Below are 22,533 nucleotides of genomic sequence, written 5' to 3'. Positions count from 1 at the left end.
AATATTATTGATAAAAATAAATTCTTTAGTTGGAAAATGTGATTTAATATTCAATGAACTCATATTGAGTTGATGAATATCAGAAAATGTATGTTTTATTGAAGAAATTGAAAATTGTAAAAATCAGAAAGAGGGAAAAAGGGTATGAAACGGTAAAATGTCAGAGTCACACTCGAGGGGTGATGTCTGCATTTTACGTTGTTGTGTTGTGTGTAGGTTGGTGAACAGATATCCAGGGATAATATTGTTGGTTGTATGTTTATTTAAATTTCTGTTAGCGCGAGGCGCTCCGTTATGTTATTTATGTTAGGCCGGGTGGCCACACTTGCATGGTAGGAAACTGGATATCTATTCTCAACCTTGTATTGTTAATTTCTCTTTTATTTTCAAATGAAAATAATATACATATGTAGCTATTTTGTGAGCTGTTAAATAGTTTGTGAATGCCTGAAGGGATAGTACGTCATATCATCCGGAGTGGTGTACTATCCTGGGATGTACAGTAGGGACCACCAAGCTCATACGTGGTATGGGACGCGTATGAGAGTGGAGTCACAACTGGAATCCGGGTTTATTCCTCTCTATCTTTACCAGCGAACTTGTAATGTAAAGGTGGTCGTATACGAATGGTTTGTATATTTGGGAATCACATGCACGCCTGATAGGCATAGACGAAGATGATTAGTCAGTGATCACTAACAATCTATAGTAGTCGAACGTTCTGACACATCGAAAAGAGACCCATTCCTTACGGTCACGTCAAACGACCAGCCTGAGCCGGATAAATGGTTAACCAAGCGTGGTAAGTGCAGCGACCGGCCACAAAATCAGGAACTAAAAATCAGAGAAGAATTGTAACATTTTGTCCCGACTGGGAGCGATCCAGTCGTAAATCCCAACTCTCTAATTCCAATACTCCACCATTGTGTATTATGTATCTGTTGTTTATTTTGATATATAAAATGAAATCCATGTTTATTATTTCCCTTTGATCAATTATATTTGTATAAAAAGATAATGTTATAGTGAGTACTGCTGATCGATGTAATGTGAGTTTTAAAATGTTTAGTTGTTCATCCCTGGCTATATGTACCAGTTAATCGTAATTTCTTCTGTAAAACTTTGACTATTTTAAAATGATTTAGTATGCTTATTCGTTCATGTTAGGAGGGGTTATTGGCAGAAATTGTTTGTTTCCCTATTGGGTAACCATTGTTACTCACCCTTTCTTTCTCCATTTTTTTAGTTTCAGATCCGAAGTTTGGCGAGGCAGATATAGAGCACGAGTGAGAATCATCTGGTGGGTCAGATAGACAGCCAGAGTTCGTCACTTGGTGAGTATTGGGGTTATTACCCCTAGTGGTGTCGATTTATCCGAGAGTATTATACATGTTGTTCTGAGTGTTAGGATTTCTGTTAGAGTGAGAAATTTTGTATAATCCTGTATCTTGGTTATTCTTCCGCACTCTGATCTTTCGTACGTTATTAGACTTATATAGGCTTCCGCTAGTATTATATTTTATATCTGTATGCAGGATTGTATGCCGTTTATCAGGTGCTGATTAAACGCCTTGGATTGCTAACATAAACAGAGGAGACCATGCCGAAATTTCGAGGTGCCACCTAGTACCTCGAGATCTGACATGGGGATTTGTGTTAGCGTCCAGCGGGGCGCCACAAGTTTTGTGATTTTTATTTTTTATTTTTGATAGAACATTTAGTTGTTTGTTTTTGTTGTTTATGGCATATTGGAGCACTTATTTTGAATAAGTTTATTTAGACTTAAATGTTAGAACACTTTTATTTTGAATGAATATTTGATTATCGTATTACTTTTTATATGCATACAAATTATTTATGCAATAATGAATATGACACCACAACAATGGAGGCTTCTAATAAAATTAATATTGGAACATATTAGACGACAATCTATCACTTGAGATGTAATCAACGTATTAATGCTCACGGGTACACAATTTGTGAATGAACTCTTAAAGAGTCATTATCAAACTGTTGAGTTGTTAAGAATGGAAAATGAGTCATTCATTAACCTTTGTCTTTTATTTTAAGAACAAGGATGGTTTGTGGATAGTAGACATGTGAAAATACCAGAAATGATTGCAATGTTTATTTTAACAATTGGTTATAGTTGTCAGTATCGACTAATAAAAAATTGATTTCAACATTCATTGCAAACAATCTATAAGTATTTCCATAAGGTTTTATTAACTATGTTGTATTTTTTCAAAAAAATAATCTTATCACCTTCTTTTTATCAATTAATGGAAGAAATTCGAACTCATCGACATCTTAGACAAATATTCAAGGTACCTAACTTTTACACCTGATAGTTTATATTTATGTTTATATTTTTTACTAGTAGTAATGTACTTCTTTAATTAATTAACAAAGGTGCTCTTGATGGAATACTCATCCTTACTTGCATTCTATCGGACAGACAAATTCCTTACAAGAGACAGGGAATGTATGAATGCTATCAAAATGTAATAACTATTTGTAACTTTGATATGATATTTATATACGTGCAAGCTAGATAGGTAGGAGTCACATATGATTCAAGGGTTTTAATGGAGATTATCCGTGATTCTGCATATAGATTTCCAATATCTTCATTTGGTATTATTAGTATTTCCTATAGTTTTATTAGTAATATATATATCATTTAGCAATGTATTCATTTTGATATAGATAAATATTATTTGGTTGATGCTGCCTACATGCACACACGGGATTTTATGATACCATATTGCAATATGCGTTATTGATTACTTGATTTTCGTCGTGGACGTCTTAGATGCAAAGGGGAAATATTCAACCATACACATGTCAAATTGAGAAATATAATTGAGAAGGCTTTCAGAGTTTTGAAGGCGCGGTTCCCAATTTTAAAAAGAATGGCACCATACTATTTTTCTATTAAGAGAAATATAGTGATTGCATGCATGACAATTCACAATTTTTTTTGTAAAATTTTGATAACTGATGAACTTTTTCATCAATACGATGATGAAGATGTTCTTTTTAAAGTAACTAATTGTGGATATACTCATTTCGTTGTGGAAGAGTTGTTTGGACAATCTGAACAAGCATTCATAAATACTTTAGGAGATCAGATTGCCAATCATCTTAGTAGTGTAAATATATGAAATAATGTTATTTTGTTGGGTATGATAATGTTGATTTCAAAATTTTGATGGATATGTTGATTTCAAATTTTGTTGACTTGTATGACATTATTGTTTTTAATTTGAAATTTGTGAGATTTTATAAGTAAAAGTTATTATTTAAAAATTAAAATTTTTAGTATTATTTATTATTTAAAAATGAATTGTATTTTAATTTTATAAGAAATGATATATTTTATTATGTTTGATAAGAAATAGGCATTTGAAAATGCAAATAATATGTAAAGGTAAAATAGATAATTTATTAATTTTTAGCAATATGTAATAAATATGATTATGTGAATTTAGCACTTAATTTTAATGAATTCAATACTATTTTAACATCCAAACAAATAATTTTTTCAGTACTTATAAGTTTTAGTACTAAATTTTTTTCAATTTAACAAATAACACCTTAATTGACATGTTTTATACATCATTAGATACCTTAGAAAATTTTCAAAGGAAAAAAAAAAAACAATCATGTGCCTAAATCATACAAGGATAAATGATTAAAACATAATTGGAGGTTTAGGTTATGGCATTGGAGATGCGAATGACATATTTATCAAATGAAATAGTTGAAGATGTTAAAGAAAGTGAATTTAGTGTGTGCAAATAGTTACTTTAAAGTTAAGGTAGATATCCGTGGGTGCAATTTGTGCAAATGGAGCCTCCCTTTTTTATTTGACTCTTTTTTAAAGTGTGAGGGTGCATGGAGAGGACAAAGGTTAGCTGTCTTAGGTCATCCGAAAAAGTAATCCTACCGTCCCCCCTTGTCGTTCCTCAAGAGTCTGGACTCTGGAGTTGAGATCCTGTATTCCTACTTGATTTGTTGCTACTTCGCTCTGCACAGCAGCAGCAGCATCAGCATCAGCATCAGCAATGGCTGAAAATTCGGAGGTAAACCTGAGTTGAATTGAATCATTACATCAACTTTCAAAATCATATTTTTTTCTGCTGTGACTCTGTCTGCTTAATTAATTCTTCTCTAGTTGTTGAAGTTTCTATTAATGATGAATGAAAACATTATCTTCTACGTTTCTTAAAATCCAAAGAAACAAACGCAGGGAACTTTTCCATTGTTTTCATCATTTAGGATTTTCGGATCTCCAGAAAAGCCTCTACCAACTCCTCCTCCTCCTCCTCCCCCTCCTTGTGTTGAAGTATCTCTCTCAGAGGTAATATTCCTTCAGCCTCTCTCATCTGTTAAATCTCCCGAGTAGTGAAACATCAGCCACTCCTTCTCATTATATATATATATATATATATAATTCATAAAGAGGATATCTAATCTCATTGTCTCCTAATTACAAGATGCAAGCAGATGTCATCTACGGTCGAGTGTACTTTGGAGCCCGTCAATTTGGGTGTCGGTCCAACTCTGCTTAAGGTATTACTCCCTTCAACCATTTAGTTCTACCAAAATAAATACTCAACTACATATAATTCCAACATCTGACTCTACTCTGGGTTTGTCTTACTCTTAGGGTCGAGTCAGTACTCGCGAGGTTTTTGCTTTATCAAACTCAGATTTGGTACCTGGGAAATATGAAGGTGTTGTAAGAATAACAAATCATATTTATTTTCTAGAATCACAGATATTTAAAACAAATCAATTCTACGTTTTTCATGTTTCGGGATAATCGATTGCAAATGAGCACGTTTTCTTTTGTGGTGTAGGGGGCCTGAAGCTATGGGAAGGTTCAATGGATCTGGTTAAGACACTTTACTCCGAGATTCAAGATGGACGGTTATCTCTCGCAGGGAAGAGAGTTTTAGAGGTGGGCTGCTCATGCTAAGGTGATTTTGGCATGCTAAAATCTCTGATTAATATGCACTGCTTGATTTTTTTTGCTGACATGTAAGAATCATAGTTTTCGTTTTATGCTTGGATAGTTGGTACTGCCGAATTTTTGCATCCATTACTATTTATTGCTGTTCTACATTATAGTTCTTCACTTCCAGTGGCCTCAAGCCACTCAAATGGGACGGTATAAAATGTGTTTGGGGAGGAACTGCAATAATATTCTGATTCCTTAAATTGGAAAGTAGTAATGTTGACTTCGGATCCTATCTACATTCAAAATATGTTAAGCCATGAAGCCAATTCAAACCGTTATGAACATGATATTTTTTTTTTGTCGCCTTACAAGCCATTCATCCATATGCATATAAAGAAGAGATGTATTTGAATGTTTGTTCAGGAGTTGAGAAGTAGAGGGTGTCGAGGATTAATTAATACTGCACAATGTAAATGGAAGGGGAAAAGCTAATGATAATAGTGAAGATGAAGAGAGTAGTTGAAGGGCCATGATGCACTATGAAGGAAGTTCTCACAATTGATGAGGATGTTGAAATGATGACTGTAGGGTGACAATCACTGATGGAATTGAGACACAAATGGTGATATGATGGCCAAGGGGCTCTGCTCAATGTGTCGAGATCAAGCTGAAGGCATTTCTATGCCCTAAATAACCTCTTCATCTATGCTTTTTTTGATATGTAAACTGGACTTGAACCCACGACCTAAAAGTTGCTTCACAATGTGTCAAACCAACTGAGCTATGGATCTAAACTCTAATTTGGTAAAGTAAAGACACGCCATTTTCCAAAAATTTATATTGTGGGGCAATTAGCGACTATAGCATAGAGAAGGTGTGGGAACGAGGATGCCAGAGCGCTCCAATTTAAGAATATCCTAAAGTCAAGATAACCTTCGAAGCATTTATGTGTGTATCATGTTACAATAGTATACATGTTTCTCTATATATTTACTGAAATGCCCTTACATGAATTCTTACACATTCACTAATTATTCCAATTCGGAGAACTGCTCAATGTGGACCATCTAATGACAATACACATTATAAATCTATGATTTAGATCATTACATCAACCTAATTATTGATATATTGATGGCCTCAACAAGCTATAAAGATTAGATTGAGTGACTCCATGATGTTGCAACCCAAGAGACTATTTGATAATAGTTTTTTCGAAGTAAAAGGACAAGTTTGTCCTTATTGGTAGAGAAACTTTGGAAGCATGAATTTTAATGTTGAAAATGCTCTTTTCCAAAACTATAGAGGACAAATTGTAGGTGAATATGCTCCCAACTGCAAAACCACGGTTTGAGAGTGGGTCTATCTACCCAACGTGACAACTATAGTTCCTAAGGTTGGACACAATGTTGTACTCATGTGTTAGATATACTATTACACTCTTTTGCAAACAAGATAGTACTGCTATGTTACATTCTCAATAAAGCACTCCATTATGTTATTGAGTACAACTATAGTGTTTTGATTGCCTCCCTCTTAAATAATTAAGTTCATGGATAGTGCTATGGTATTGGAGATGTTTCATCGTCAAAGCCTCATCCTTACTTTTCTTTTAATGAAAAAAATTATAATATTATCAAAGCACACTAAAGCATTGCATCATAATGCATATGTATGGACATGTATATATTTTGGGCTTCTTGAGGGTGTCACTTCAGACACTCGTGCAATGCCAAACTTTGACACATGTACCAGTGTCATAGTTACATAGCCTTCGGAGTACAATGCCATCTTGACTTGTTGCTAATTGTTTGAAGAAGCTTAGGCCAATTGAGTGATGTAATTTGGCAGTGGGACTTTTCTTGCCTAAGTGTGTCAATGGAAGACATGAAGGTAAATTAAGTGTTCTTGAAAGGGAAATTTTTAGCTGGCCATTCCCATAATGAGAAGGTCTAAAATGGTCAAATCCACAATAAATCTTGCAACAATGATAAATGCACTGGTGCCATGTCCACTATATGTGAGAATTACAAGTACTAAGAAGGGTAATTGGAGAAATAATTGTATGGGGGACAAGTTAGTCATTTTCTTTTGTCAAGGGTTGTATGATAATGTAGGGGCCTCTACCTTTCCATGCATTTGTGTTGTACTAAAGTCGAGTTCTCATCCAAAGATATGAACCAGCTAGAGAAGTTTTTTTTTTTGGATGGGTACCAACTAGAGAAGTGCTAGAGTGGGTCTCCAATGGGAATCGTAATTTATAGTTTTTTGTACTATTTATGTTAACCACAAGCTTCCTATTTATAAATTCCATTTTGTTAGTTTTACTGAAATTCATCATTAATAGTTTTTTTTTTTTTTTTTTATAAGTTTTTTTTAAGAGTTGGTGAAACAATTAAAATTGGATCCTTTTGGTTTAAAATTAGAGTCTTATTGGATTCTTGGTTGGCGTGGGGAGCTTCATTCTCGTTTTCTAAAAGGATTCTTTAGTTCTTGGTTCCATTCGCAATCTGTTGGGCTATCTGGAAAGACCGTAATCGTCGCATCTTTGAGGGGAAAGCCTGTACGATGGAAAGATCAGTTCTTTTTGTTCTGGAGTTCCTGTTCTCTTGGAGTAAACTATACAAAGAGTTCAAAGGGGTTTTCTTTGAAGACTTTGTCGTGCGTTGGGACATGGTGTGTGGGTTACAACGAGAGTAACGCGGGGGGTCATTTCTCTGTTTTGTTGTCCTCTCTTTTGTTTTGTTGGTTTCTTTGTCGTGTATCTTCGCTTTGTTTTGGGCGGTCATCTCGACCCCTTTTTTCAATAAATCATCTTTACCGATAAAAAAAAATTAGAGTCTTATGAATCTATGTTTCTATCTTCTAATTGAGTGGTCAATAAGTTTTTATAAATTTAGAGTTGCATCATTGGTGGGTTCTTGTTTCTAGATGCTTGAATTAGGTATGGGTTCCAAATTTCGTAACCATCATTGAGTTTTTTATGGACACAAGTGGGGAATGTCCCACACTAATCCTCTACAAATATTTTCTAGTGCTTCAATTCAAGGAGTTGAATATAATAAAGTGTTTTTTTTTTTGGAGGGGTGGGGGGCGGTGGTTGTCTCCTTCCTTTGATTGATTGGTGCGACTAGACAAACGAGAAAGTTGTATCTCGGTGCAACTCCATAAAACTGGTTTCATAGGGCTGCTGACTTTGCTCATCTATAGTCAAGTTGCTGATTTGTCTTATGTTTTGTTTCTCACTTTCAATAACAAAAGAGTTGGCTGTGGAAAGAGTGGAATGTAGGAACATGATGCATTTAGCTGACCTCAAATGTTTGGGATAAGGCTTTTTGTTGTTGTCTGAATTTTCTTTCCTAAATTCAGTCATTCTAAAGTCTGGTTTAGCCTAGTTTATAGTCTCTTTGAGCCCTAATTTCAGACATTTTATAAATCTATCCTACAACAACAACAAAAAATTTGCAAATCTATTCCTACTTAGTTTATTATACCACCTTAGATCTACAAATGTGTAATCTATTTTCAGTTTACTGCTCACATTCAAGAGTACATATTGAGGGTCTAGAATTACCTCCCTAATGGCCACCAAGTCTAATATAATAAGGATGGAGAGATTGTGGAAGATGCTGCCCATAGAATTAGAGCTTAATGGTAAAAGTGGAGGTGTGATTCTAAAGTGCCAACTAATCAAATTAAAATGAACATTTTATAGGACAATAATAAGACCAACTATGTTATGGAGCTGAAATGTTGGGGGGGGGGGGGGGGGGGGGCATTGTAAATAAAGTATGACAAAGATGAAGATGTTTAGATGGATGAATGGAAAGACCAGGAAAGATAAAATTAGAAAGGAATGCATTCGAGAAAGTGCTTTTTGGAATGCATTATCTTCATTTTGATGGAAGCAATAGATGCTTGTACTAGATTGAAGGTGGTTGAGGTCTCTTTGAAAGAGTTTTGGAGTTGAAAATTATACATTAGAACCACAATTGCAGCCATAGTTTTTTGAAAAAATTGGATTGATGGGCCATTTTTTTTTCCTTCCATCGACGATGACTTGCTGTTTACTGGCAACCAATCCAACGACGATCAGGTGATGAACCATACCTATATGACGTGAAATTTTGGATGGTTTTCTCCTGGTAGAACCCTAAGCATGTTCTAGACGCTAAAGAAAATACACTTGTTCGCCTGCTATGTTGCAACTCTGGCTCATTGAGATCTAAGGCCTATTTGGGTAACTTAAATACACATTTGCTAGGCCTTTTAGCCTAGCTGCAATGACCCATTTGGCAACCACTATTTGCTAGGCCACCCGCACATATCTTTTTAGCCTAGTTTGACCTCCAAGTCCACAGGGCTGAGCCTCTGGTTGGACAGTGAAGTTCCTGCGCCTGATTCAAGTGCAATTCGACCTACACTCATTCTACCAGTTCCATGATGCTTATCAGCCTTCTTGAAGGTTGAGTCTTAGGTTGGACGGAACTTCACTAGGAAGTCAAAATACAAAGGTAAGATCTCTGCACAAGCATGAGCTCCATTCATTAAAACCATTTCCTGGGGGTGGTGAAAAGGGTTGAGATCGATCCCAAACCATGACGCAGCTGGAAGCCAATGGCATTCAAAGCGCATGTTGTATAGAGAAGGGGTATCACTCTAATGAGTTCCCATTGTTGGAATATAGCCTCACGGATTGAACAAATGGAATTACAATCTAAAGCTACACGTGTTAAACTAGAAGAGGAGAAGAATAGTTAATTATTACAGTTAGTCTGTTATGACTTAGTTAGTCTGTTATTTTTCTGTTATGAGTTAGTTAGTCTGTTATTTCTCATTTTGCCTTGTATAAATATAGTTCAATTACTCTGTAATTCAGATAATCCAATTTCAATTCATGAAAGTCTTTTTCAGTTCATCTCCATGATCTTTTCTCACAAGCCAAAAACTTCAATTCATCTGAAACTTGACATGGTATCAGATTAACAATCAATTTTTTTTTTTTTTGCTTCTGCGACCTTACAAAGATTTTGCTCTGAAATCTTTGTCATTTTCCTTATACATACTTTCTTGCATTTCTTGGAGAAATTTCAGAAATGACTTCGGACGACGAAAATTCTATCCGTTCTCATACTTCTCATCGCACGATCAATCCTTCGGATGATTCATCAAGTCCATACTTCTTGCATCCAAGCGACAATCCTGGTGCATTACTTGTTTCAGAAATCTTTACTGGTGATAACTATATTGCATGGAGTCGATCAATCACCATTGCTCTAACAGTCAAGAACAAAGCAACGTTCATTGATGGTACGATTCTTGCTCCTCCTGTTAATCAGTGTGTTCTTCATACTGCTTGGCTGCGTGCCAATAATTTGGTTCTCTCGTGGTTAATGAATTCTATTTCCAAGGAAATCAGAAATAGTCTTCTTTATGTTGCATCTGCTGTTGATCTTTGGAAAGAGTCGAAAACAAGATACTTACGAAGTGATTGTCCAAGAGTTTTTCATCTTGAAAAATCTCTAAGTTCTATTACTCAGGGTTCTTCATCGATCACTGAGTATTTTAGTTCTTTCAAGACCTTATGGGATGAGTATGTTAATTACAGACCATTCCCAACTTGTAGCTGTGGAAAGATGGCAACATGTACCTGCAACCTGTTTGATTTTTTACTCATTAGATAGCAGTCTGATTATGTGTTAAAATTCTTGGTTGGCTTAAATGACTCCTACGCTTTCATTCGAAGCCAATTGCTTATGGTTTCACCATTGCCGAGTATGGAAAAAGTATTCTCTTTACTACTTCAAGAGGAAAGCCAGAGACAACTCAATAATTCTGTCAGCAATGAAACTCATGCTTTGCTTGCCAAACAGAATAATCAGCCACATGTTCCATCTGTTCCATCGAAGTTTTTCAAAGACAAACAGAAGCGATCTTCTCTATATTGCACTCATTGTGGATACAATGGCCATACCGTAGAGAAATGTTTCCAACTTCATGGATACCTTCTTGGCTGGACTGGACCAAAAGGGAAACGGAATCCACCTATTGCTCATGCTGCTATGTCAACCTCTGAGGTTTATATTCAAAACAGTAACGAGAATCAAAAGTTTTCTTTAACTTCTGAGGACTTCAATAAATTGCTAGCACTTGCAAATTCTACCTCATCGCCAATACCTACCCAAACACCTTCACCAGCTGTAAACATTGTTACTTCTCAATTTTCTGGTAAACCTTCAAACCTTTGCTATTCTGTTTCTTCCTCTTTACAATATGTATCCTCATGGATTCTGGATACAGGTGCAACAGATCATATGATCTGTTCACCACTATTATATTCATCTACACCTACATCAATCAATACTTCTATTAATTTGCCAAATGGGAACTCTGTTCCAGCTTCACATATTGGCAATGTTCGTCTCTCAAACACATTATATTTGCATGATGTGTTATGTGTTCCCAGTTTTTCATTCAATTTACTATCTGTTTCTAAACTAACAAAGCAGTCTAATATTTGTCTCTTTCTTTGACTCCTACTGCCTTTTACAGGACCATTCAACAAAGAAGATGATTGGGATTGCCTTTGAAAAACATGGACTGTACCACCTATCTCAAGCTACTTCAAAAACTTCTATCTACAATCAACCCAAGTTTAATTCTTCATATTTTGTCTCAGCTATTACTCAAAATCAATTAGATACTTGGCATTATAGATTAGGCCATGTTTCTAACTCGAGATTACCTTTTCTTAGACAGCTAGAGTCATCTATACTTTTCAATTCGACAAATGTCTGTGATGTATGTCATTTAGCAAAGCAAAGAAAGCTTTCATTTCCTGTATCTCAAACCAGTTCAAATAAAATGTTTGACTTGATCCATTGTGATATATGGGGTCCCTTCAATGTTGTTTCCTACTCTGGTTTCAAATACTTCCTTACTATAGTTGATGACTATACACGTTGTACTTGGGTATACATGCTCAAGATGAAATCTGAAGTTCCTTCTATCCTCAAAAATTTCTGTACAATGGTAGAAACACAGTTTAGTACTTCTATCAAAATAGTAAGGTCAAACAATGGACTTGAATTTCTTTTGACTCAATTCTATAATGACAATGACATTATACATCAAAGAAGTTGTGTGGAAACTCCACAACAAAATGGAGTTGTGGAGAGGAAACATCAACATTTATTAAACACTGCCAGGGACTTAATGTTTCAAGCAAACATGCCTTTCATCTTTTGGAGTGATTGTGTGTTAACTGCAGCACACATTATAAACAGAATTCCTACTCCTTTTCTCAAAAACAAAATCCCATTCGAAATGTTATTTGATAAACCACCTAATCTTTCTCACCTCAAAGTGTTTTGTTGTCTTTGTTTTGCCTCAACGCTCACAAATCATAGACATAAATTTGTCCCGAGAGCTACGAAATGTCTATTATTAGGTTATCCTTCTGACATAAAAGGCTACAAATTACTGGACCTTAACACAAATAAGGTATTCATCTCAAGAAATGTAGTTTTTTATGAAAATGTCTTTCCTTTCAAGGATTTTCCATCTAATCCTGAAACACATACCTTCTTATTTCCTCCAACAAATTCTGCTTCATATTTCTATTTTCATTCTTCTGATATTCATTCTGATAAAAATCCAACTTCACATCAGAACCTTAATTCAGATCAGAATATCACATCCAATCCACACCTCATCTCCGATCAAAATCTTCCAAATCATCAACTACCTTTGAACAACGAATCTATTCCTCAAATAGCCTCACAACCTCTTAGAAAATCTTCAAGAATTAAACAAATGCCAAATTACTTGTAGGATTACTATTGTGGTACTGCTTCACAGGTTCCAAATGCAACTCATTCATCTGCTATTGCTGCTTGCTCTCCTAACAAAGGTATTCTATATCCCATATCTGATTTTCTTTCTGCAAATCGATTGTCCACTTCTCATAAAGCCTTTCTAATATCCCTTTCAACCTCTCAAGAACCCAAAAATTATAAATTGGCTGCTACAATTCCTGAATGGCAATCTGCAATGCAAAATGAAATAAATGCCTTAGAGTTAAATAAGACTTGGGAACTTGTTACTCTTCCTAAAAATAAAAAGACCATAGGTTGTAAGTGGGTATTTCGAATCAAGTATATGGTAGATGGAACTATAGAACGACACAAAGCTAGATTGGTAGCTAAAGGTTACACTCAACAAGAAGGATTGGACTTCTTTGATACTTTTTCTCCAGTAGCAAAGATTACTTCCATTTGGCTACTGCTTGCTATAGTTGCTATTAAAAATTGGCATATTCACCAATTAGATGTTAATAATGCTTTTTTACATGGTGAATTGCATGAAGAAGTTTATATGGAGTTGTCCCCTGGTTTGGTTGTCAAAGGAGAAAATAAAGTTTGTAAACTTTTGAAGAGTCTCTATGGTTTGAAACAAGCATCTAAGCAATGGTTTGCTAAATTGTCCACAGCATTGCTTGACTATGGTTTTACTCAAGGTAGCTCAGATTGTTCTTTGTTTATCAAGAAGTCTGACTCATCCTTCATAGCTTTACTATTCTATGTAGATGATATTCTTTTAGTCAGTGACAGCTTGCTTGAAATTCAACTGCTCAAAACTTTTCTACATGACACATTTACAATTAAAGATTTGGGGGAACTCAAATATTTTCTCGGATTGGAGGTAGCAAGATCTAAAACTGGTATATCAATTTGTCAAAGGAAGTATGTTCTAGACATACTTGAACAAGCTGGAATTCTTGGTGCAAAACCTGCAGTTTTTCCAATGGAATCGAATTTAAAGCTCACTGCTTCAGATTCTGATTTATATGAAGATCCTTCAGCCTATAGAAGATTAGTTGGGAGGTTGTTATACTTAACACTAACTCGACCTGACCTTGCCTATTCCGTCCAAGTTCTCAGTCAATTTTTAGCCAAACCAGCTGTTAGTCATTACCAAGCAGCCATTCGAGTTGTCAGGTATTTAAAGGCGACCCTTGGACAAGGATTATTCTTCTCAGCTTCATTAGAATTGCAGCTCAAGGCTTTCTCAGACAGTGATTGGGCAGGGTGTATTGACACTCGAAGGAGTGTAACAGGCTTTGCCATCTTCTTGGGTGATTCATTAATTTCATGGAAGAGTAAAAAGCAAGCTACTATCAACAGATCTTCTGCAGAAGCAGAATATCGGGCCCTTGCTTCAACAGCTTGTGAGATTCAATGGCTCCTTTATGCACTACAGGACCTAAGTATCAACCACCACTTGCCAACTTTGGTTTATACAGATAGTAAATCAGCATTATCTATTGCAACTAATCCAGTCCAACACGAGATAACAAAGCACATACAGATAGACTGTCATCTTATTCGAGAGAAGCTGCAACAAAATATCATCAAGCTCTTCTATGTCCCTTCAAGATTGCAACTAGCAGATATTTTAACAAAGCCTCTAGGCTCTCTTCCATTTCATCATACTCTCCGCAAGATGAACATCCTAAATATACATGTTCATCTTGAGGGGGGGGGGGGGGGGTGTTGGAATATAGCCTCACGGATTGAACAAATGGAATTACAATCTAAAGCTACACGTGTTAAACTAGAAGAGGAGAAGAACAGTTAATTATTACAGTTAGTCTGTTATTTTTCTGTTATGAGTTAGTTAGTCTGTTATTTCTCATTTTGCCTTGTATAAATATAGTTCAATTACTCTGTGATTCAGATAATCCAATTTCAATTCATGAAAGTATTTTTCAGTTCATCTCTTCTACTTTCATCTCCATGATCTTTTCTCACAAGCCAAAAACTTCAATTCATCTGAAACTTGACACCCATTGCGATCAGGTGATCGCTAGGCTCACCTACAAGATTTTGTGTTCTAAAATGGAAATGAGGGGAAAATGTCCATGAGTTGCTTTGTAAATTTAACCATTGGGGTCTCTTATGAAGATTCCATGTGGTGCGACATACCAATTTCACCCTAAACCCTTCTTTCAAATTGTTACTACTGACACTGTTCCTCCTATGCCTTTCAGCTCGGATGTGGTCATGGACTTCCTGGGATCTTTACGTGCCTTGAGGTGAGATTTCCCTTCATATAGACTGTTATGTTAATGTATACAAGTGTATGCCTATCTGGTTTGGGCTGTGTAGCTTCCTTTCTTTCAAGGCTGTAAGTTTTCTGTCTCTTGCCAATTGTTTTTTTTTTGCTTGTTCAATCAGGGTGCAGCTGTGGTTCATTTCCAAGACTTCAATGTTGAGGTCCTGCGATGTCTCACAATACCAAATGTAAATTCTAATCTTGAAAAGGAACACCCGCAACCTTTGGCAACAAATTTGACAGAATTGAATGTCCGGCCAGAAGTTCGATTCTTTGCTGGTGATTGGAGTCAGATACATCAACTTCTCTCTCATGCATGTTGCAATGATTACCTAAAAGCCCCTGATTCAATATCTGAGAATGATCCTGGAGCTGGCTATGATATTATTTTAATGGCAGAGACAGTTTACTCTGTCTCCTCTATTCAAAATCTTTATGATCTTATAAAGAAGGTTCGGTTTGATTCTCATGCTCTAATTCATTTTTCATCATTATACTTGATGGTTCCTTGAGCTTGACGAATGTGTTTACTTGCAGTGCCTGAGCCACCCCCATGGAGTTGTTTACTTGGCAGCCAAGAAACATTATTTTGGAGTAGGAGGGGGAACAAGACAATTCGTGTCCATAGTAGAGAAAGATGGTGAGCTAGTCCTCTGTGAAATCTGGTTGCTGTGTGCCATGCATAATTCATTTTTTGAGAATTCTCACCTCTTTTGGAGGTGCAACTGCAATCATTACATGCGTACTAGGTTTAGCATATACAAAAATGAATTAGTTGTACAAGGTGACTTATGTGATTGTGAATTTGATCTTACTTTGTGCACACAAACGCATGATATATATATTTGGATGCATCATACGTACACTCCATGTACATATTAACACAGATAAAACTCAATGATACCATCTTTGTCGTTATTTGACAGTTTCCTATGGTATAGGGTTATTGATTGGTGGGCCATGTTTCTGCAGGTGTTATGACAGCTTCCTTGATTGCAGAAGTTGCAGATGGTTCATCTAATGTCCGAGAGGTTTGGAAGTTTTCATTTAAGTAGACTTGGATTACAAGGACTGAGCAGAACATTCATTAGTTCTTACCTACAGAACAAGGTCAACAAAGAGTTACTGGGTATATGGGAAGTTAACGTAGAGGTCATCTAAGTTCGGATAAAGACCCAAGCTTTTTGTTTTTTTAGTTTATCAGATCTATCTATTTTAAATTGGTAGCTAATGGTTGTGCATGCATGTGTGATCAGCTGTTTTAGTCTCTATTACTCAAATACACCTCATTTTATGATCGTGTAGTAGTAGTTCCATTCAGAAGTAAAACTGTACTTACAACATCCATGAAAGACTATTAAGATCATTTGATTATTACCAGCGGCTGCCTAATTGCCTGATACCAGTCATTGAAGTACATATATGTTTAATATGTATCTAAGACATTATGACTTTGATTTTTCGCTTTTACCTACCAAGGACTTGTCAATCATGTACACGTTTTTCTTATTATAGATATTTTTGTTCGTAGTTGTTAAATTTGTGTAGATTATATTTAAATTGGGCTAAAACTGACATGACTCATGGGAGAGTCAGGTAGGAAGGTGTTTGATAATTTCTCCTGCAGAGAGGCCTACCCTGATTTTTAAAACAATGAGTGGAACGTCATAATCTGCCACGGCATGTCCGTGTGTAAATGAAGAAGCCGCCTAGAGATGGACTCATTTTTGAGTGTGTGAACTAGTGAAGAAGAAGCCCAGATGCGATGGGGTCTCATTCTTATTTTAATATAATATTGACATTAGTATAACATGAAAAAATTTACAAAAATAGAGAACATCAATAATATTGGTTGGCGTGCGTGCTTGTGAATTGTTTACTTTTTATATAAGGTAGCGTGTGATGAGGGTAAAAAAGGGAAGAGGTGGTTTGGTTACACCTGTCTTTACTAAGCAAGCTGTAGTGTACTAATAAGTAATAAAAAGTCACAAGGTGCCAACTGCACTTGATGAAATCTTCTTCTCCAAGTATCAACATGGTTTCAAAACTCGTGTTAGACCGAGATATAACGTTCGAGTCGTTTCGATATTTATTGGACACGAATAAGATGGAAGGAAAAGTGAGTTTTTCGAATGAAATTTAATATCTCTCACATTAAGCATATCAAAAAATTCATCTACACTACTCGGTATTTAGCATAGACGAGATGTTAAACCATCCAGTTGAGTTTTAAAATCATTAGTATCAATGAAGTGTTGGGATGACATATGGTACATATAAGTGGCCTAGTGGATGTTGTAATTTTCAACGGTATAACACCCTTGAATGCCAGGTGGCACTGACTCTCTGTATGGCTGGCCTTTATTAAGCATGTCAGACGGCGTTCACCATGCTTCTTTAAACGTAATTAAGCTTATTATCAAATTTATTATTTCATTTCCACTTTACACCCTTTAAAAAAAATAAAAAATAAAAAAATTTCAAAGAGTAGATGAATCGTCCCAATGTCTATGTATTATTCAATACCTGCTGATCCATGATTTGAGGACTAAGCTCTCAATCTCTGACTTTGGGGGTCTCCCCCATTAAAAGTCAGAGGAGAGAGCGAGAAAGAAAGAAAGAAAACGGATCAGATCACATAAGGCATGTGAGGTGACCATCAATTAATCAAAGCATATCTAACCGTGTCCACGTGTTAAAAAGGAAAAAAAAAAAAAAAAAAGTTTCATCTACGTTAGTCGGAATAAGATGAGAAAATCCCACCTCTTTTTTATCTATCCAACTTTTGACTAAATTTTTCCAGGAATACTTTCGGCCGCCTTCTTCTTCTTCTTCTTCTTCTTACAACAAAACAACCCACAACCCTCTCTTAAGTCTCTTCGTTCGTTCGTTCGTTCGTTCATTCATTCTAATGGGCAGTAGTTTTAACCTGTCTGGGACGATTTTTCGTCCAGAAGTGGCGTTCTCAGAGCAAAACTACTTAGAGAAAAGGCAGGTATTTCTGAGGAGCTATCAATTCTGTAGGAAAACAAGTGGAGTGGAGAGGATCAAAAGAGCATTTGTGCGCGTGAAGCGGGTCATCTGGGTCAGACTCCGATCCGCAAAGAAGTTACCAAGGTTGCTTTGGTTGAGGCTCAGGTACGGATACGTATATAGGAGAAGAAGGTTTCACCGCTTGGTCAATAGATCCAGCAGTTTTTATTGGACCACCAACTCTTGTTGGTAACTAGTACATCTGCGCACGCATCACATCACATCATGTCCGGCGAAGAATGATGGAGGGATGGTCCTCTGCGTGGATCGTGAAGATTAATAACAAGGGTAGCCTAGCCTATCATACTCTACCAAATCTCTTTCTAGTCTAAAAAGATTTCCTTTATTTCTTTTAACAAATTTGTCCAATCCAGACCAAATTATTAGAATTTGCTTATGCTCTTACTTTAATTAGGCCTTAGGTTGATCACCCCTATATGTTTGTTACTGTATATTGGAGTGGTATTTATATATATGATTCAGAAAACAATATGCTCTCTGTCTCTCTCTTAATATGTTCTCACCAAAGGTGTTAGAGGTGCAGAAACTTAAACCCGCATCTCTTTCGGATTGTTATGCCTACTGATGTCCACGGCGGCCCACTTTGTGAGAAAAATCTTTGAAGGGGGTGGCCCACTTCAAAATTTTGAAGGAATCTCTTTGCACGATGCCACGTGGTGTCTTCAAAGAGGTATCTCTAATATTGTTGAAAAAGCAAGGACATGAATTAAATATAAAAAAAACCACGTGTCACAGTTCGAAGAGGGTTAGTTTAATTCAAAGTTGGCCTCCACTTTGTGGCATCTAATTTTGGTTGCCCTTCCTTTCCGAGGATCATCCTTTCCAAAAAGAGTTGTGCTGGGGTGACATTGGATTTATTGCAATTTTTACATTTCTGACGTGAAGGTGCACATATAATCGTAGATGTTGTTTTCTCACGTGTGCACCTCTACGTTAGAAATGTAAAAAATCGCAATAAATCCAATGTCACTCCAACATTAGTGTTTCAAAATGCCTCAAGGCTCACTTTTATGGTGGCTTTGATTACCTATTTTTTCCCAAGGTTTGAATTCAAGACGTGAGATTAAAAGAATTGTTGAAAAATAATTATTAAGTTTTTTTGTGAGAACTTCGCAGGAATTTATATTAGGAAAATAATAAAAAGATAAAAATGCCATTATAAATTATAAATAAATAAAAGTTAAATAAAAAATTATATCTAAATAAAATAACTAGATTATTTCCAATACCCTCCTCAAGTTGGGGCAAATATATCAACTAAATCCAACTTGACAAGATAAGAATTAGTGATAGACGGACTAACAGACTTCGTAAGCGTATTGGTAAATTGATCTGAAGAAGGTACGAAGACTATCTGAAGATTACCAGATCGAACTTTCTCCCTAAAGAAGTGAATATCAACATTAATATGCTTAGTTCTTTCGTGAATGACTGAGTCAGAAACCAGCATAATAACAAATTTGTTGTCACAGAACAAAATAGAAAAACCTAAGACATGAAATCCCAACTTTACCAGCAAAGAACGAAGTTAAATTAGCTCATATGTGCCAAGAGCCATAGCACAATATTCAGTTTTAGTAAAAGAGCGAGAAACCACATTTTATTTCTTACTTTTTCACGAGATTAAGTTATCACCATAAAAAGTACAGAAATAAGAGATAGATCTCCTATCTGTGAGAGAACCAGTAACATCTATAAAATAAGATAAATATAATTGAGCAGTGAAAAACTAGAAAAATTCAAGATCAGGACGCGCCTTTGGATAACGAAGGATATGATAAAAGGCATCAATGTGAGAAGTATGCAAAGTATGCATGAACTGACTGAGCACACTAACCGCAAATGACAAATCCAATATAGTATTAGTTGAATAAACCAGACTACCTATAAGTCTCTGATAAGAATGATCCAATAAAAGATCACCAAATTCAGCATTAAGACGATGATTTTGATCAATAAGTGAGAAAGCATGACTACACCTAAGCATCTCAGTGTCTTGAAGAAGATTCAATATGTATTTACGCTGAGATAACGAAATATCATAGTGAGAGCGAGTCACTTATATCTCCAAGAAGTACTTGAGTGGACCCAAATCCTTAACCTCAAAATACGACTCAATAGCACCTTAACTTTATCGACCCACTGTGCATCATCCTAGTAACAATAATGTAATCCACATATACCAAAACAATGGTGCAACGACCATCTATGTCATGCCCCAAAATCCCAACACGAATCTTGATGATTTATCAGTCCGAATCTCGAGGTATAAGGTAACAACACACACAACCTGATAGAACTATCATAGACAATAACACTTATGAAATGAAAATATACTCAACAAAAATGAATATTTACTAAACTAAATAGAAACTAATCATCAACATAGTCATAATCCAAATCCTCAATTTCATAATACATTAGATTACAAAACTCTCAAACTAACATGTTTCTTGTCTATAATTTTATAACCACTAAAATCCTCAAATTAACAGTCATGACAAGACATTGACCGGATACTCTTCAAGGACCTCTTCAAATGACTTCTCAAATAAATGTTTCTCAAAAGTTGGATAATTTGTAAGGATGAAGGATAGATGGATGAGAATAATATCATTGATCAAAATCATTTTCTATGAAATTTTTTGTATAATTAGAGGGTAGAAGGAAAGGCATCCTACCTCGGACTATTTTTTGACGGTTGATCAGAATTAAGGATCGCCTCTGACCAATCACAAAAATTTTCCTCCGACGAAATCAAAATTCCTTGCATCCACACGTAGTCCTTAACGAGGTGTACAAATTTTTTTTCTACGGAAAGACTCGGATCATTCTTGTTTGACGTAGATCTGAGTTGCAAAAATAAAGGAAAAAGGGGCTGAGTTTTGTTTGAAAAAAAGAACAAGAAAAATCAAAATTTTCTTTAGGTTTCTGATAGTTGTATTTAAGTGGGGACGTAAGTGTCATTTCAGAAATTATTTTTTTTCGAATGTCAATTCAAACATTTTTATACTTTATTTTGAGTGATTTATCGACACGAAACTAACGAAAAAATCGGATTACTCAAATTATGTCTCTAAGTTAACTTCTTTATCTATTGGGTAAAAGTTGACATATAACTCGAGGATTTGACAAATTTTTCGTTCGACTCTTGATTAAAGCGTGTTTACCGGCTAAATTATGTGTTTCAAATCTTATAAATTTATCGACGATGGTAGATTTTCCCAATTATTAATAAATTAAAATCTAAACTTTTAAAATCAACGTCAAAATTACAAAGGATCCTTCAAGATATGTATTAAAAATTTTAGGTCATTACAATCCACTTCTCGATGAACAAAGAAAGTATGATCTTAGTGACATCTAGAAAACTTCATAGATAAAATAATATCAGAAAATCTCTAAAACCAAGCTCGTGGGGATTGCTTCAAGTCATATAGAGATTTAAGAAGACGACATACCTTCCTAGAATACTCGCTCTAAAGACGAAATCATGGAGGAGGGTTCATATAAATAATCTCAGTCAAATCATCATTTAGAAAGGTATTCTTCACATCAAGTTGGTGAAGTAGCCAGGATTTACATGCAACTAGAAAAATAAGAAGTCGAATAGTGGAGAGTTTGGCGACAAAAGCAAATGTGGTACCAAAATCTTTTCTTGGAGTCTATGTAAACCCCTTCTCAACTAGACATGCATTATACCGATAAACAGTACCATCGATAAGGTATTTCACTATGAAGACCCATTTACAATCAATGGTCCATTTCTTAGGTGGAAAAGTGACAAGCTCCCATGTGTAGACACCTCAATTTGAACGGGCCACTTCTCGAAAGGGCCCAAAAATATCAATTTTCCAAATAAATGGGCCAACGGGCCTTAAGGGCCCAAGTCATTGAAAAGTGACATTTTGACCAAACCAAGGCCCCTAAGACCTCTCAATGGTTTAGGAGGCCCACCAAAAGGACTCGGCCTACCTTACGCTATCCCAATATTCATCGCTCTGCTTCCAAAATCAAAAACGCCAAATTTTCGATAAATTTCACCAACGGGCCTAAAAAGCCCGATTCGCCAACACGTGGCATTTTTGATCAAACTAATGATTGCAAAAATTTAAAAAAATTAAAAAATTAAAAATGTGAGACTTGGATGCCTACCACCCCCTCCCCGACCCCTCCTCTACTACCACCGCTCCGCCTCACCAATCCTAAAAACCCAAAATCATTTCTAAAACCCAAGCCCAACACTACAAAGCCCACAAATCATTAACCATATCCAATTCATTATCCAACCCACAACCCTAACCCATAAACCACAACCTACATCAACCAATCACTCTTTTATCATCAAAAGATGACACATGTCATCACCCCATCTCACCTCCTCACCCAAC

The 22,533-nt window shown here is 35.8% G+C and overlaps 2 protein-coding genes across 6 annotated transcripts; both read left to right on the top strand.

Moving 5' to 3' along the window:
* The first annotated feature begins 3,892 nt into the window (after positions 1-3,892).
* Positions 3,893-16,556, top strand: LOC147396297 (Putative methyltransferase family protein). Of its 5 annotated transcripts, none has more exons than XM_086450394.1 (9): positions 3,893-4,091; positions 4,288-4,369; positions 4,506-4,581; positions 4,679-4,745; positions 4,872-4,972; positions 15,024-15,068; positions 15,211-15,540; positions 15,626-15,728; positions 16,061-16,556. In XM_086450394.1, the coding sequence occupies exons 3-9, from the start codon at positions 4,516-4,518 to the stop codon at positions 16,141-16,143; spliced, it is 795 nt and encodes a 264-aa protein (XP_086306520.1). In that variant the 5' UTR covers positions 3,893-4,091; positions 4,288-4,369; positions 4,506-4,515; the 3' UTR covers positions 16,144-16,556. The 5 variants fall into 5 exon arrangements, with proteins under 5 accessions (XP_086306520.1, XP_086306516.1, XP_086306515.1 ...); XM_086450390.1 differs by having other exon boundaries at positions 4,259-4,369; positions 4,516-4,581; XM_086450389.1 differs by having other exon boundaries at positions 4,247-4,369; positions 4,516-4,581.
* A 1,237-nt stretch (positions 16,557-17,793) lies between these two features.
* Positions 17,794-18,601, top strand: LOC147396296 (uncharacterized). The gene has a single exon (XM_086450395.1). It carries the CDS (start codon positions 18,000-18,002, stop codon positions 18,312-18,314), a length of 315 nt encoding a protein of 104 aa, XP_086306521.1. The 5' UTR covers positions 17,794-17,999; the 3' UTR covers positions 18,315-18,601.
* Positions 18,602-22,533: the final 3,932 nt, after the last annotated feature.

This window comes from Akebia trifoliata, chromosome 8, assembly GCF_017979445.1.
Source record: "Akebia trifoliata isolate Shusen 1 chromosome 8, ASM1797944v1, whole genome shotgun sequence".
Lineage (NCBI taxonomy): Eukaryota > Viridiplantae > Streptophyta > Magnoliopsida > Ranunculales > Lardizabalaceae > Akebia > Akebia trifoliata.
The sequence above is the reverse complement of the archived record's forward strand: the minus strand, read 5'-3'. Positions and strand labels throughout refer to the sequence as shown.

What these genes read in the sequence shown, in the direction of transcription:
- LOC147396297 (XM_086450389.1), top strand. An exon ending in CAGGGAAGAGAGTTTTAGAG is followed by an intron (nt 4,973 to 15,023) that starts GTGGGCTGCTCA and finishes TATGCCTTTCAG; the next exon opens with CTCGGATGTGGTCATGGACT. An exon ending in GTCCATAGTAGAGAAAGATG is followed by an intron (nt 15,729 to 16,060) that starts GTGAGCTAGTCC and finishes ATGTTTCTGCAG; the next exon opens with GTGTTATGACAGCTTCCTTG.
- LOC147396296 (XM_086450395.1), top strand. Translation starts at nt 18,000, where the DNA reads ATGGGCAGTAGTTTTAACCTGTCTGGGACGATTTTTCGTCCAGAAGTG.